Source organism: Chelonia mydas, chromosome 2 (genome assembly GCF_015237465.2).
Source record: "Chelonia mydas isolate rCheMyd1 chromosome 2, rCheMyd1.pri.v2, whole genome shotgun sequence".
Classification (NCBI taxonomy): Eukaryota; Metazoa; Chordata; order Testudines; family Cheloniidae; genus Chelonia; species Chelonia mydas.
The window spans coordinates 115,982,517-115,999,085 of NC_057850.1; the positions used below are offsets into that span (position 1 = coordinate 115,982,517).

At 39.1% G+C, this 16,569-nt stretch overlaps 1 protein-coding gene and 1 long non-coding RNA gene across 14 annotated transcripts in view; both read right to left on the bottom strand.

The window, feature by feature from the left end:
- Window positions 1-16,569, bottom strand: part of LOC122464557 — a 121,439-nt gene that overhangs the window by 46,609 nt on the left and 58,261 nt on the right. The gene's annotated exons all lie outside the window — the stretch shown is intronic.
- Window positions 1-16,569, bottom strand: part of PRPF4B (pre-mRNA processing factor 4B) — a 49,736-nt gene that overhangs the window by 16,569 nt on the left and 16,598 nt on the right. For all 13 annotated transcript variants that reach the window (XR_006288716.1, XR_006288715.1, XR_006288714.1 and 10 more), the window contains exons 3-8: window positions 14,363-14,533; window positions 13,885-14,040; window positions 9,374-9,455; window positions 7,556-7,766; window positions 3,152-3,225; window positions 562-652 (exon numbers count right to left, since the gene is read on the bottom strand). Coding sequence is in view for 2 of the 13 variants with exons in the window: in XM_027821329.3 (XP_027677130.1) it covers window positions 562-652; window positions 3,152-3,225; window positions 7,556-7,766; window positions 9,374-9,455; window positions 13,885-14,040; window positions 14,363-14,533 (785 nt within the window). In the remaining 11 variants the exon portion in view is untranslated. The remainder of the gene's footprint in view (window positions 1-561; window positions 653-3,151; window positions 3,226-7,555; window positions 7,767-9,373; window positions 9,456-13,884; window positions 14,041-14,362; window positions 14,534-16,569) is intronic.

A 16,569-nucleotide genomic window follows, 5' to 3' on the forward strand; every position in this document is an offset into this window, starting at 1 on the left:
CAGGAGTCTTTTCATAAACAATGTTAGAAGTTGCATGCCCATTTCACCCCATTACAAGAAAGGTTCTGTTGGTCTTTATTAACTGCTGCTGAGTTTAACATTGAGTAGTGAAGAAATGTGCTCACTGAAGCGCTTCCATTCTGAGTCCTGGGTGACAACTACAGCACGATGGGCATCAAGGTTCTTTTCATGCTGTTTTTCTTGGTTTCAGATCATGGCAAGCGTGCTGACGTAACCCTTCCTTCTGGAGGGAGGTCTCATGGCTGTAAATAACTTTGGATAGGTTTTAATTTTACTTTGACTGTTAGATTCTGTGACACACCTGTGAGCAGTTTGGCAGAGCAGTATAGTGCAGGAGATTCTGTGACACACCTGTGAGCAGTTTGGCAGAGCACTATAGTGCAGGAACATGCAGCTGCTTTGGGTGAGCCACACTTTAAGTGATGGCACTGTGGTATGCAATTTCAAAATAATTTTGCAGATCTTTTCAATAAGGTGTTTTTACATTTAGCAACCCTATTTTAGGCAACAATATAAATTAAGTTGGCAAAAAATACTTACGATAATAGCCTTCTGCATCAGTCCAGTTATCCCTGAGATTGGGGTTTTCTTTGAAGTCTTTTCCAAAGCCAGCAGCCCTAAGACGAGCACTCTGAAATAAAGCAGAGAATTAGCTTTTTTATTATATTCAAAATACATTTTTGTATATAACTGCGATTTTTCATAACACTTACTTATGAAAACTAGAAATCCATTCAGTTATCTATCATCTCATTCCTAACAAATATTCTTCTATTTCTACAGTTCAAATAATAAATTGACCTTTCAGGAAAGGAAGTATCAAACACAAAATATCCCTTAAGCACCAATGTATGAGAATTATGAGAGAAAAATCAATAGAACTACTACTAAATATAGAGATACGTAAAGCTTTCATTGCTACCATAAGTAAAATTTAGTAAATCATTAATGTACACTCCTAGTAACACACAAGATTTGTGGTCTCTCCCCCAGCTTCTCGGAAAGTTTTAATCGCAAAATACTACAGTGTCATATTATTTAGAGTTCAATATTTTTACCAAAAAATACTACAATATATTTATTAGTAAATTATCAATTATAAATAAAACTAAAATATAATTGTCAAAATTAGAAAAGGCTATTCTGAGGTGGTGGTATGCTTGAATTTTTTGTGAAATTGCTTCTTACTTCATTCATAATGGATATTCCTATCAATACTGTGAATCAGCAAGAGACAACTACAAGAAATATATAACCATCAATATCAGTATGACAAATTTAAAAAGTACAGCGGACCCTCGCTAGAGCGCATGTTGCTATAGTGCAGATTCGCATATAGCACAGTCACGCCGATGGATCCCAAATTTAAATATTTAAATTGGGATCCATGGTAATGCGGCCCCTGCTATAACATGGTCCCCGCGTTAACGCGGTACTGCGCATGGATCCCGAACCCCGCGTTCTAGCGAGGGTCCAGTGTATATACAAAACCAAAAAAGCACTTTCAATTAAGTGATAAGCATTTCCCTTCCAGAAACTGTCAACCATCTATAAACTGTTTTAAATGGAACAATATCAAGTACTTTCCTACATTTTATTTTTATTCTTTATCTCTATTGTTTACATCATGGTTGTAAAAGCTTGAAAATAAAAATATTTTCCCAACTATTTTACCTTTTTTCCATTTTAAAGGGTTTTCCTTTGTTGTTAATGGAATGGCACTACAATGGCTTTTTGTTATCCCTTTGTTTGTGGTGACATCACTTATAATTAAAGAATGACATTTGGTATGAATCATTAATTCCATGATTTTTATGTTTTGTTTCCTTAAAAGAAAAATCCATCCTTGACACATTTTGGGATGTTTGCATGTAAATAAGCAGGTCACTGAATGGACATGCAAACATGATGCTTTCAAAGCCCCAAATAACCCATTAGATTGCATGTATGTATTGTAAATTATTTAGTGAAAATACTGCAGAAATGACAACACTAAGGACTAGACTGATGTTTGCTATATGGGAGGCTGTGACAGAGTGCTGGGAAGATAAGTTAAGCAGTAATTAGCTGCCACACCTCCCAAAAGGAGGAGTGGAACATTTAATTATTTGATCAGACTTGAGGAGTAGGGAAGGCTCCTGAGCTAAGACACTAATTATCCCATTAGCTGAGAGGACAGTTAAAAAGCACTGGAAAAAAGAAGTGAAAGAGGAGGAAGCTAGCAGAGTCCAGAGACATAAGATCAGTGTGGTCAGATATCTTTCTCTCCCTTCCCCTGGAGAAAGGGCTAAGGACTAGAGAAAACTGTAGACAGAGTTGATACACAGGATCATGCTGGTGGTTTTGTGGAGATAATATAAATAAAACTCACAGTGGTGCTAACAAAAAGAAAGCATCGAACACTGTGTGGGATCTCAGGTTATGAGAGGAGCCTGCTCTGTTACAGAGGCACACATCAACCCTTTCAAACACTAAACCACCAGGGTAGTCCAAGACAACAGCATACATGAAAGGAGGTAGGATGTTAAGTGCCACCTAAACTATGTCATGAAGATTGAGAGAAAATAAAAATATCCTGAACCTATAAGGAGAACCAAGTAATTGTAGATTAACTAAATCCTACAGCATTTTTCCAAAGGCAATGTTGTAACTACAAAACCCGTCTGTGCCTAACAATCCTGTCACCCTTTTTCTGAGGTGACACTTACCATAATGCCCACTTCATTTCATTTCCCAATTATGATGACAAACTTACAGTCCTATTTATGACATTTTTGTACAAATTCTGGGAGTAGCTTTTTTGTTTTTTCTTATATTACTTTGTGCTTCCTCTGCAAAGACAATGCACAAAAGCCATTGCAGGTCCTGCATAAACAATAGGCAAAATCCCCCAGTATTTATCCAGGGAAAACTCCCATTGATTTCAGTGAGAGCTTTCCTGGACGGTACTTATAAGAATTTCCAGATCTGGCTCAATGGACTTTTATTAAAGTTTTCAGAAGATATTATCCACCTGATTTTACAAATTTTAGTGAGCCAAAATTCAGGCATAAATGACTTGACAGTGTCCCTTTAATAACACAGCAGCGAGCAAATAACGTGCATAAATTATCTTTCTAAAATTACCTACATCAAAGTATGCAGCAAACATATCATCCGATTCTGTGAACATGTCAGGAGCTAATAGCTTCTTCTGAGCTGAGCCTTAAAAGGAAATTTACATTACTCAACTTGAAAAGGAAGAAATAAACTAAAAGCACAGATTACCAACAAACAGAGGTATTCTGGTGTGTTAGAAGTTATCTTCTCTATATTAAGAATCTACATTATACAGCATTAAACTTATTTACTAGTTATATAAGACTACAACCAGGCACTTCTTTTACCATTTCTCCTAGATTATGTTGGTTTATGGTATATTCTTTTACATAATTAACCTGTTTAAAAATGCAACACAGAGCTTAAAATCTTTCATTTGCTTTAAAAAAAAAAAGCAAATATCTCAATTGAAGACTTAACTGAAATGGCTTTCCAACAATTCACATAACAGGGAAAAATTCTGTATTCTACACATTCCTATGCATAACCTGTAGACTGAGTACATAACTTAGAATTATTTTTTTTGCCAATAATATGAGGTACTCTATTAAAAATTTTAAACCCCCAAAACTCTTTCCCTGGAAGTTTCTCTCTCACAGCCAGAAAAAAATCTTCTTGACTGGATAGATAAAATAGCTGATGGTATTTTTAATTGTTCTATTTAAAAGAAACATTTTAAAATGCAGGCAAGATTATCCCTTTCTCACCATTTAATCATCTTTAATGTCCCAAAGACATTTTATAGGGTTGATAACGTAAAAGAAAAGTACATTAAGGGTACATGTTAATGAAGACAAAACTGGAATTATTTCATAACATATTAAAGTATAATAATTTTAATATTTTGGAGTAAGTTACATGCATCCCTGCCAGAGTATTGAGGAACCCACTTCCCCCAGCATTACACCCCAAAATCCTGCACTTTCAAGGCCCCATACGACAGCCACCAGCCTCCTTATGATAGATGACTGGACTGGAATCAATTGAAACCAATGTAGGTCCCTTAATCAAGCAGAGAGTGCCGTTAAGAGATAGAGGGCACTTCACCATACTTCTCAAAATGTCTTTCATTTTAGTCCCAAACTTACCTACATTCCACAGAATTTGGTGTTCCCTTACACTTCTACTTGTGAACAACATTTACATCAGAAATAAAGGAGAATTAAACTGAGATTATACAAAAGCTGTTTATGCAAAATGATGAATCCAAAATATTAAGTTTTCTTCACATATAATTTTTGTGCCACTTCTCATTTAGTCTCCCTTTCCCCCCTCCCTGCCTGCCCCACGCACATATTGCATCCCACATTTGAACTCTGACCAGTTGCTAGTCCCCTGATGGCAGATCATACTGCCTCCACAGGAGGTCACAACACAGATAAAACTTGGCTCTGACAAGCAGCAGGACAATCTTTTAAAATTGGCTTTCATTTTATGTTTCTATTTATTGTAATACCCACCCTTAAAATCCTAGAACAAAATTATTTAACGCTTTTTAATTTTAAGTACTACTACTTTGACTTTCTCTAACTGTATTTTCTTTAATTTTTATATTGCGTATTTTGTATTTTAATTATTTAGTATTTTAATTGTTTGTGTAGCACACAAAAGTGTGTCTTGGCAGGGTGCTTTCTAAATACTATTATTTTTATATTAGCTTTTCAATTTAGCAAACTGATGATTTGGTGTATTTTTCAGAGTTGAAACAAGATTATTCTTTCTAGATAATCCTACCACAATCAGCAATATTTGACAGAATTGCACACAGCTCTAGAAAAAATATTTTGTTAATCAAGGGTTATAAAACCAGCAAGGAAACACTATTTAAAATGCTACGTGCTAGAAATGACTGAGCTAAATTCTGCCATCTAGTCCCTCTGTTATACTGATATAAAAGAAGAGGAAGCCAGTTTGTTGGGGGGGGGGACGGGGACTCCCTAAACACACTAACAATAGGACAAGAACTTTTCAGAATATTCAGTGGAGCGCTAGGCTAGACTACCAACCTCAATGAGATGCATCCCTAAGAGGTGTGCAGTCTGTGAGCCAGATGGTGCACCTAGCCTCTAAACCAGCTAGTACAATTGCTGCATGCAACAGCAGGCTGAATTGCACTCCGATCTTGCTCAAAAGAACAAAGTGTGCTCCGCAGCCCTAGTTAACACACTACTCCTGAGGGAATTCTGTGCCAAAAAAATTAAAATTCTGCAAACTTCCACATATTTTATTTGCCAATAAATAAATGTGGAGGCTCCAGCATGGCTGTGGGGTGCACAGGCCACTGGCTGCAGGGAGATGGCAGATCACCATGCATCCCTCCCCCGCCCCAGGACATAAACTCAATGGTGAGGCTGGACCTGATCCTGACACTGCGCAAGGGCTGGGCCTGCCCCACAAACACCCCGAGGCCATGCCCCTCTGTGCCAGGCACACCAAGGTAGCAAGCAAGAGGGACAGAGTCCTGCACGCATGCACGCCCAACCCTGGCCCCCAATCCCGCTGTGGAGCAGGCAGACTAAGCCTGACAGGATACAAGTGTGGAGGGGCTTAGTGTGGGAGGATCCAGGTGTGGGATGAGAGGGTTCTGTGTGGGGCAATCTGGGTGCAGGTAGCTCGATGGAGGGTCTGGGTGCAGGGTGGATCTGAATGCACCCCCCTCGTTGGGGGGTTCCAGGTGCAGAGGGAATGGGACTCAGCAGCGGGTCCAGGTGAAGATGGTTGGGGCTCAGCAGGGAGGGTCCAGGTACTGGACAGCAGGGTTCACTGGGGTGGGGGTTTGAGTGCAGGAGGCTCAGCAGGGGATGGTCTGTGTCCAGAGGTGGGGGTCTGGAAGCAAGGAGGTTGAGGCTCGGTGGTGGGGGTCTGAGCGCAGGGGGGCTCCGGATGCAGGGGATGAAGCTCAGTGGTGGGGTCTGGATGCAGGGGGGCTCTGGATGCATAGGGTTGGGCAGACGCGGGAGCAGCTCCCTATACAGTGACCCCACCCCCAGGGCCGATGAGTGATGGGGGCAGGAAGCAAGGGGGAGAGGGTGGGGCATCGGCATGGTGTGGAGCTTCCTGGGGATGGGTCTGACCTGGCTCTCGCCCAGCCACTCCATGCAGGGGAAGAGGAAGTCCCATCCTCCCATGTGCCCAGCCGGGACTAGCAGCTGAGCCTGGTGTGCAGGGTAGGAGTCACCAGCCAAGCCCTGCCCCCCCCCCCCCCGCAGTGATTTACCTCTCCACCAGCTGCTCTGGGCGCCCAAAATGACACGCCCGTGCTGCTGGTGGGGGCATGTGACTGCTCTTGCAGCTTCCCTTTGCTTCCCCATCAAAAGTAATTTTGCTGTGGTGAAGCAAAGAAATCTGCAGAGGACATGAATTCTGCATGTGCACAGTGACGCAGAATTCCCCCAGGAGTAACACACTTTCAATAGCACAGGATGCACAAGACAGGTGTTCGTTGTTTCTCTTGCTGAAGCAGCCATGGCAAGCTTTGGTCCTATATTTATAAAATATATTTCTTCACACAACGCACAGTCAACTTGTGGAACTCCTTGCCAGATGATGTTGTGAAGGCCAAGACCATAACAGGGTTTAAAAAAGAACTAGATAAATTCATGGAGGCTAGGTCCATCAATGGCTATTAGCCAGGATGGGCAGGAATGGTGTCCCTAGCCTCTGTTTGCCAGAAGCTGGAAATGAGCAACAGGGGATGGATCACTTGATGATTACCTGTTTCGTTAATTCCCCCTGGGGCACCTGGCACTGGCTGCTGTTGGAAGATAGTCTACTGGGGTAGATGGACCTTTGGTCTTACCCAGTAGGGCCTTTATGATGTTATTTTAAAGCCAACATTACTTTGCTACACATTTTTTTGGGGAACAAAACTAATACTTCCACCCATAAAAGCCATTTTTTGTGTAGCAAAGCACAATCCTGGTACAAGTTTCTTCTGGCTTTGTGGCAATTAAAACATTCACAGATCTGTGCACAGTCCTCAATGACAATGACTAAGATGAAAATAAGTCAAGGTTTGCCAAACAGAAAAGGAAAAAATAAAATCAGCAGAAAAACAATTTGCGATCTTCCAAGAAAATGTCACATATCTTGGAGATTTAAAAATATATTAAACTAAAATAAATTGACGGTTCCTTCTTAAATATAAAGGAAGACATTAATGTCTATTCGTCCTAATTTGCAGCACTGACTGCTTAAACTGGTAATTAGGAACACTGAAAACAAACTCTCACATTCACACCACTATTCCTCAGAAAGTGTTTTATTTTAACAGTTCAGTTCTATAACTTTCTGGGGGGACATTTTCAACACTGTCTAAGAATTAACTTCCTTCACAAGTCTGAAATTATGATATTAAGAAATCTGAATAAAATATGCCTGCAAAACAGATTAGGTATTTCATTTCAAATTGCATAATGAAATTTCAGATTCTTACCGTTATTCTGTTCAACTGTCATGAGATTGTGTTTGGCTTTTACAGAGGCCTCAAATGTATCAACATTTTCCCGTTCATACTCTTTAACATCAGCAGCTACACGTTCCAGAATGTCATCTGGTGAATTTGAACGACTACGTGTGCTGCTCTGAGGACTGCTTGGTTCAGATGGCACAGACATGTTACTGTCTTCAGTGAGGTACTTGTATTTCTGCAAAGAAACTTTATCAAGTTATTCTCAGCATCATGACTTGTCCCAATCTAATTCTATTGTGTATTTTGGGGCATACTTTTTCCTGACTCTAACTAGCTCATTCTAGAACTTAATCTGTATCTTTTCTTTATACATTATCTGAAACACTAATCAAATTGCGAAGCATGCTAGTTGTGGGATACAGAAAGAAACATGTGTTGTCAAAATATATCCTGAAATAAGACATAATTGTCCAAATCTTCAAGTTTGATTTATAATACTTCAAAAATACCTTTTTAGACATTTAGATTTATTGATAAAACCTTTGTAAAAACTGATTTACTGATGAAGAAAGCAAGGCAAGAAGGATAGCACTTGATCATGTGTAGCGAAACGTCAGCATTGAGAAGTCCATTACTAATATTCTGGTGTATAAGAAGTGAACTCATGCTTCAAGGAGAAAACAAGAGCTTTGAGTCTTGCAACCTAAAACATTTACTATTCTATATTAGTTTGAAAGTACAGAAATCTCAAGTGTTATTTTCAATTTTAAAGTATCTGAACTGGAGGATCTCAGTTAGTTCCCTGTATTCATCTTAAGTTATTCAATGCTTGTATAAAAATGTATCACAAAGATAAAATTTTGTAAATTATTTTTGCTGCCCTGAATGATATGGAGCCCAATTATTTGACGGATGTCCTTTTATTCTATGACCTGTCCCAGAAGTTAAAAACAATTTAGGAGGATCTTAGTGTCAGATCCTGAGGTTATACTGTGCTGGATTAGCAGCAGGGCTCCTTCAGTTAAGGGCACCGACCTTTGAAATTTGCTTCCCTTGGTGGGCCATGAGAGTCTGAGTTGAGTGATCCTTTGAGTATGGTGGAGGTATTTTTACTCCGTTTTGTGTGATTTGGGGGATTTTGCCAGTAACATTTCTCAAGGTAGCACCAGTACATCTTTATGTGTAACCACACAGAATGGTAACATTATTAATTATTAAGCACCTGTTGTTATCAACGCTTATTTTAAGGGTTTAAAATATAAACAACAGTATGCTAAGAATATCAGATAACCGCATACATGGTACCTAACAGTTTCACAACAGGCAAAAATCACACCAATTCTGCTCAGCTTTCTGGATGTTGACATAGAAGACAAACCTTTCATTTCAAATGAAACTGACTAATCAGATTACAATCAATATTTCTGAGCCTTAACCTCCACTCTACTGTCATTGTGGTATCAGCAATATACCAGTGAAGACAATAAATGTATGATTTATTCTTTGATGCAATTACTATATAATTTTATAGTCATTTAAGTTACACAAAATCTAAAAAAAGCCAACTCTCACAAAAATGACTCATTTGGAGTAGGTTGTTTTAGTTTTTAAAAAAAGGTTGTGCACCAAAAATGTAAGTTTCAACCCAGACAATATTTTTACAACCACATTGAAAAATAAGTGACAGATTGTGACAGCCTTAGCTTTATTAATGTAAGTGTCCACTTGAAAAATGTCACTGTCTCCAATCTTATTTTAAAAGAAATAGTAAGACAAAAAAGGTTTTTACTGTACATGTTTAGACAACTTCAGTAATCTGAGGGTTTTAATACAGTCGCCTACCTGAACAATTGCTTGTCTCTGTAATCTTCTCTGCTCTATCAGTGCTTCTTCATCTTCTTCTTCTACATCAAAATCTTCAAGGCTGTGAATTATTAATTATTAATATTTGTATAGCACCATAAAAATATACGGGTTTTTACAGAACTGAGTAAAGATGTAGTCCCTGCCCCAGAGAGTTTACAATCTGAAATTAAGAGTAATTACACAACTCTTTGCCTCAAAATACTTGGAAACAAGAACATAGATTCTTTTGAAGCATAGGAATAACTATAAACTTCACTTCTCTTTAGTCTTACTACAGGTTCAACTGTTTGAGGCAAAGCAAAGGAAATCCCAAAATTAGTTTTCTGAAGCTCCCTTATGAGAAAACATATGCTCTTCGGTGTGCGGCAATTCTCCAAAAACACCCTTATTTTTGGAGTTTAATGTACCCTCCTTACATATACCCACATCATATATCATTTGAAAGCTTATTGTATGCACGCTTAGATGAGGTACAATGTGGAGCTGCCAAGTGGTGCCGTAAACCTGTAGGTGAGGTGAAACAATGGTACCCAAAATGAAAGTCATTTTTTGCTCAATTCCGGAAACACCACAACATGACTAGGACTACAATTTTTATTGTTTACGTTAATTATAATATCTTAATGGCATTCCTGTTAATCATAGTTACCAAACGACAATGTATTAAAAGATTTTTATTGGTTTTGCCTGTGGAAGCATTATTTTTTTCAGAAACGATGAAGGTTGTGCACCCGTAGCAGTAGATTTCATGTCCCTAATTTGTACAGCATCGTGAGTAGATATAAATGTATGCAAATTCCTAATGTAATTCTTCTCCTTTGGAAGCTTTTTTACATATGATGAACATCTAGTCTGCCTGGTAGAATGTTTTAATTTGTAGTGCCTATGCATGCAGTACTAGCCTTTGAAATATTCCAGAAACTAGTTTTTTAATTCAGTGACACTTCTGCACAGGTCAGATTAGTGTTATAGATGACAATATACAGTTTCATACTATGAATATGCAAAAGCTATGAGAGAAATAAGTGGCCTAACAAGAAGTAGTGAAGACAAAGTCCACAAACAAGTCCGTCCCTATTCATTGCAGAGGCAAGATCACATTACAGCTCTTACCAACTATGTCATCAACAATATGACAAACCTATTTGACCCTGACTCACATCCAGAGGCACTTATCAACATATCTACTGGACTGCATGAAACATGAGATGTACAACAGACTGTACTGAGAATAGCAAAGGGTGGTGAAGAACAAATGGAGAGATCTGTGATTCTGATGGGACATGCAGCTTTTTCAACCTTGTCAAGAAATCTGGCATCAAAACATTTGCCAACATGGACAAGCAAGTGAAGTTTAAATCTGGCAATGGAGGGAAGATAACAGCAGCGATCAGTCCAGAAACTGTCTTCTGAAAAGCGCTCTCCTTAGCAAGATGCACAGATGATATTTCAGCACCAACTGTTCTTCACCCAATAAGAACCTGTGCCTATGTCCCTCTTCCATGCTGATGGAAACATAAGAACAGACAAAGCTGAATTAGGGTAACAGCTGGAAGCTCAACCTGAACGAATCCATCAGCTAACAGCATCCAACAAAGAAACCACAGTGTACATCAGAGATGCCCTGGCTGTGAAAGAAACAATGGCTGGAGACAAATTCCGCACATTTGATCAACTGGATGCTGAGTACTTGAGGCAGGTCCTAAAAAGATTTGACAAAGCTAATTCTATGACAATAACACTGTGAAAACTACAGAAAGACAGTGCCAGACAGGACCTAAGGTTGGATGCCGAGAAATACCAGGTGATTGGTGGGCATCCTGTACCTCCATGGAAAAAGTTTCTAAATACCGGATCCAACAGCCAGTCACCTGTAAAATTCCTCTATGACTATTGTTCAAAATGCTCATGAGAGTGTGGGAACACACCCAACACAAATAGTCCCTGTTGGGGGCTTTTCCAAAGGTGAAGTAGCAAAGTCCATCACCAGTAGAGGTGTTGAAAAAAGCTCAAGACTTGTATGAGGAAGCAGACACAAGGATGCTTCTGTATCCTGTACGTGCCAATATGGCTTTGGGGCTTCTTGGAATATGTGTACATTGCAATATAAGACCAGGGTTAGCAGAACTCAAGTTAGCAGACCCTGGGTTTGTTAATCTAGGGCTTGAGCATCTAACACTCATATGTAACCCCAGGTTAGGAATTGCTGAACCCTGTACCCCAACCTGGAGCTCCAACATCTACACTACATTATTGGGGCCCAAAGTCCAATCACACATATTCCAGACTTCCTAGCACCCTCCCAAAATGTGGCTGCTCTAGCCCTTTATTCATGGTGAAGTATGGGAAAACTTGACTGTCCAGAAGACAAAAAGTTGGCCCATGAGATTCTTTTGGCAGACTCCCAGAGCATGAGTCCAGTGGGGCCATTTAACATAAATAGCTTTTCTTCTTCTGTGACATTTACCCCCAATATATTTACATAGAGCAATCATATCCCTGCTAAGTCTTCATTTTCTAGGCTAAACCAACCAAGCTCTTTTAGTCTCCTCTTGTAAAATTAGTTCTCCATTGCCCAGACCACCCTACTAGCCCTTCTCTGCACCTGTTCCAGTTTGAATTCATCTTTCTTAACAACATAAGATCAGCCATAATGAGTCAGACCAACCATTCATCTAGCCCATCATCCTGTCTTCTGACAGTGGCCAATGCCACATACTTCAGAGGGAAAGAACAGAACAGGGAGTCATTGAGTGATACGTCCCATCATTGTCTCCGAGCTTTTCACAGTCAGAAGGTAGGGACACCCAGAGCATGGGTTTGCATCCCTGACCATTGTGGCTAACAGCCACTGATGGATCTATCTTCCATGAAGTGATCTAATTATATTTTGAACCTTGTTATTGTTTTGGCCTTCACAACATATCCTGGCAACCGTGTGTTGTGTGAAGAAGTACTTCCTTTTGTTTTAAACCTGCTGCCTATTAATTTCATTGGGAGACCCCTGGTTCTTGTGTTATGTGAAGGGATAAATAATACTTCCTTATCCACTTTGTCCATTCATGATCGTATAGACCTCTTTCCTATCCCCCCAAAACTCATCTCGTTTCCAGGCTGAACAGTCCCAGTCTTATTAATCTTTCCTCATATGGAAGCTGTTCCATACCCTTAATCATTTTTGTTGCCCTTCTCTGTACCTTTTCCCATTCTAATATATCTTTTTAGAAATGGGGCGACCGGAACTGCACACAGCATATCATGGATGTATATAATGGGCATATCATGATATACAGAGTGGTATTATGATATCTTCTGTCTTATTATCTATCGCTTTCCTAATGGCTCCTAACATGACTTCTGCACACCGAGCAGATGTTTTCAGAGAACTATCCATAATGACTCCAAGATCTCTTTCTTGAGTGGTAACGGAGAATGTAGACCCCATCATTTTGCAGATATAGTTGGCATTACATTTTCCAATGTGTAGTACTTTGCATTTATCAATACTCAATTTCACTGCCATTTTGTTGCCCAGTCACCCAGTACTGTGTGCTCTCTTTGCAGTCTGCTTTGGAATTAACTATCCTGAACGCGGGTGACCAGAACTATACACAGTATTCCAGATGAGGTCTACCCAGTACCTTGTACAATGGTGTTAATACTTCCAGTGTTTTATATTTTAAATTGAAACAGAAGTCCAGCAAATCCATGAAAAAAATTAGTAGCTGAATAATCATATACTTATTGATTTTCTTCTCAGCTCCACTTCTCCTTAAAAATGTGAATGTTAAATATAAATATATCTTTTTAAGAGGGTCTCAAAACAATTTATGATGTTTTATTGAGCCTTACATCTGTGGTGTACTATTCTAAATTCCTCCCCGCCCCCAAAATGAATAAACTGAGGTACAGCAAGACTAACGCCATGTCTACACTAGCACTTTTGTCGGTCAGGTGTGTGAAAAAACACACTCTGACTGACATAAGTTTCACCAACAAAAGCGCCAGCATGGACAGCACTATATTGACGGGAGATGCTCTCCCTCTGACATAGCTAATGCCACTTGTTGGGGGTGGTTTAATTATGCCAAACGGGAGAGCTCTCCCCCATCATAGAGCGGCTACATGGGAGCTGTGCTGCTGTTAGGTCTCTACTGAGACATAGCCTAAGCGATTTGCCCAAGAAACACAGCAACTCAGGATTGGGAACACAGCACTCTCCTGCCCATGAGCCAATACTCCCAGCTAGTTTTTAAATTCTCTATAATTATGCAAAAAGATTTTGATCACCACAAAACCGGTTTACCACACAGATTAGTACTGAAACAATGCAAGAGTCAGGGCCCTTGGCTAACATGAAAGAATAGGTCATTACACTGGTTTTGCTTAAATGGACACAATACAAAGCTTTCAATAATTAATTCTCCCCATTAATGGAACCAAATCTTTACTTGTTAGGAAATGAAATATTAGAAATTCATTCTTACTTCTCATCTGATGAGGATTCCTGCTCAGCTTTCATGCCTTCAGAAAGACTTCCTTTAAATTTATCTTCCTTAACTTTGCTTCTACTCCTACGTCTACGACCACCCCGTGACCTAGACCTCCTCCTAAGCCGAGATCTACTCCTCCGACCTCTATCCCTGTTGAACAGAAGAAAAATACAGTGTTGATTTATGTCCAAATAATATTTAGTTGATACTGAAATATATAAATAGGCACACCAAACAACCCTTTAAAATAGTAAGCTTTAACAATTAAACTAACGTTAATATTCTGAAGGCGGCTAAGATGAGTGAAAGAATGTGATAATGTATAACTTTCTGGGGAAGGGAGGATATATGTATGCTAGAGCTGTTACGAATGAGCTAATAAAATATTTAATTTTTATTCTATCCAATTTGAATAATGGGCCTCTATTTAGACAATACTGAAAAGAAAAGTTCCACTGCAAGACGTTTTTACCTCCTCCGAGGAGACCTGCTTCTCCTTCTTGGAGACCGGCTACGTCGGAGTGGTGAACGAGATCTCCTTCGGATGGGAGACCTAGATCTTCTTCTGGATGGTGACCATCTGAGTGGGCTGGCTTCTTTTGATCTCTCACGCCTAGAGAGAATATCATCTCTAGGTCGGGTTCTTGAAATTAAGAAGAGAAAGACACTAGTATCAGGGACAAACTGAAAACAAAAATCACAATTCCCTCTTAAAGCTCACTTTAAAAGCTTACTGCAAGTGAGACTCCACCAGAGGGGTAAGTATACTTCAGCGCTGCCAGTCTGCTTTGCATGTCTCCCATCCCTGGAAATATCTGCCCAAACACAGACCTAATTCAGCACAACTCTCGCAGTAAACTTTGTTAATTACCATCACAGAGCTAGAAGAAGTAAAAGAAAGTTTTTGTTTAAGTATTGTGTAAATATTGGTCTATTTTAAGTTAATGTGCAACAGTGCTGAAATTAATATATACATAAAATAAAAATTGAATCCAGAGGATCTTCTCCACCACTTTACAAATAATATCTCAAATTTGGGCTTAAACTACTTAGCTGTAATCACTGTAGAGTCCATTTTAATTTAGAAAACAGATGTGGCCAGCCGTGATTTAATTAACATTATGTGGACACTATTATAGCAGGAGTGTTGGTGATTCTGTTGAAGGCATCTTTGCACTTGTGACATTACTGAACCAATTCCGTACTGTTGGTAAGGGCCACAGTTTTGTAAGTAAATATTTCAAATAAGTTTTAGTATTTTTACAATATATACCAACAATTCTACATGAATGGCAAGTGAATAGTTATGCAGTGTTTGCATGACAGATGCAACATAATGAAGGCATGAGAGTTATTTAAACTGTGAGTATTTTTCTAATGAGATTGTGACAGATGATTCAAATGTAATTTTAAACAACTCTATATTTAAAGTAAAAAACTAATATATTTCAATATTATTTTAAAATTATTTTTAACCATTGTTTCTTGGAGGTCTCCCTTTCAATTATTAATCCAGCCCAAATCGGTTTACTCTGGTGTAACTGAATCATAGCATAAGGTACCATAACAACAAAGAAAGCTATAATCCTAACGTTACAATAGTTAAAAATAATATTGAAATGTATTAGTTTTTTTACTTTAAATATAGAGTTGTTTAAAATTACATTTGAATCGTCTGTCACAATCTCATTAGAAAACTATTCACAGTTTCGATAGAGATCTCATACCTTCATTATATTGCATCTGTCATGCAAACACTGCATACCTATTCACTTGCCATTCATGTAGAATTGTTGGTATATATTGTAAAAATACTAAAGCTTAGTTCAAATATTTACTTACAAAACTAATTTCAGTATGAGCAATCAAATGAACTGAAAACTGGCTGAAGAAGCAAAGGGCAAAGGCAAATGGCAAAGCACTGAGTGGAGGAGCTGTTAATGATGCACTGTTGTCTTCCTGAATCATCAAGCTGGGAGCTCCAGAGTTATCACAAGCAAAGGCAGAGTGAGATTAATAAGGTCTTGTCCACAATGGGGATTTACCTGGTTACCACCGTCAGTGACCAGTCATCAGCGCACCCTCACTGGTGCAAATCCAGAGTGCACAGACTCTTCGGTTTCATTCTGCGACTGCTTGGGAACACTATGAGCAGCAAAACATTTATGAGGGAGGAGGATTCTGAAAAAATCCAGAAGCTTCTGGAGGCACTGAGCAGTGGAGTCAATCCCATCGCTGCAGCCAAGAAGCAATGGGAAGACAATGCAACAGAGATCCCCATTCCATTTCTACAGCCAGGAGAGCAGGGAGAGGCACAGAGCAGTACAGACATCTCCCCACTAGTCTGTAGGCTTGCAAGTAGGGTGCTCAGTGAGAAAAAAAAAATCTCTCTCCATTCAAGCAGCTAGAGGGGCTTTAAAATTTTAGACACCTAGATTTATTAGACTAGGTCCTAGCCTCAGCACAGGATGCCTGCAAAACATAGCTTTTAAACCAATTTTTTTACATCGTCAATCCTGGGCCAGCTGTCTGCTGAGCTGGACCCGTTGGTATAAATTAAAAGTTACTTACTGATGTTTTTAAAATGTGCTGCTTTATACTGCAGCAGCTGCAGCTCCCAGGTGAGCTGCAAGCACTCTTAAAAAAAGACAGATCTATAAACCAAACGTTAAAATCTTT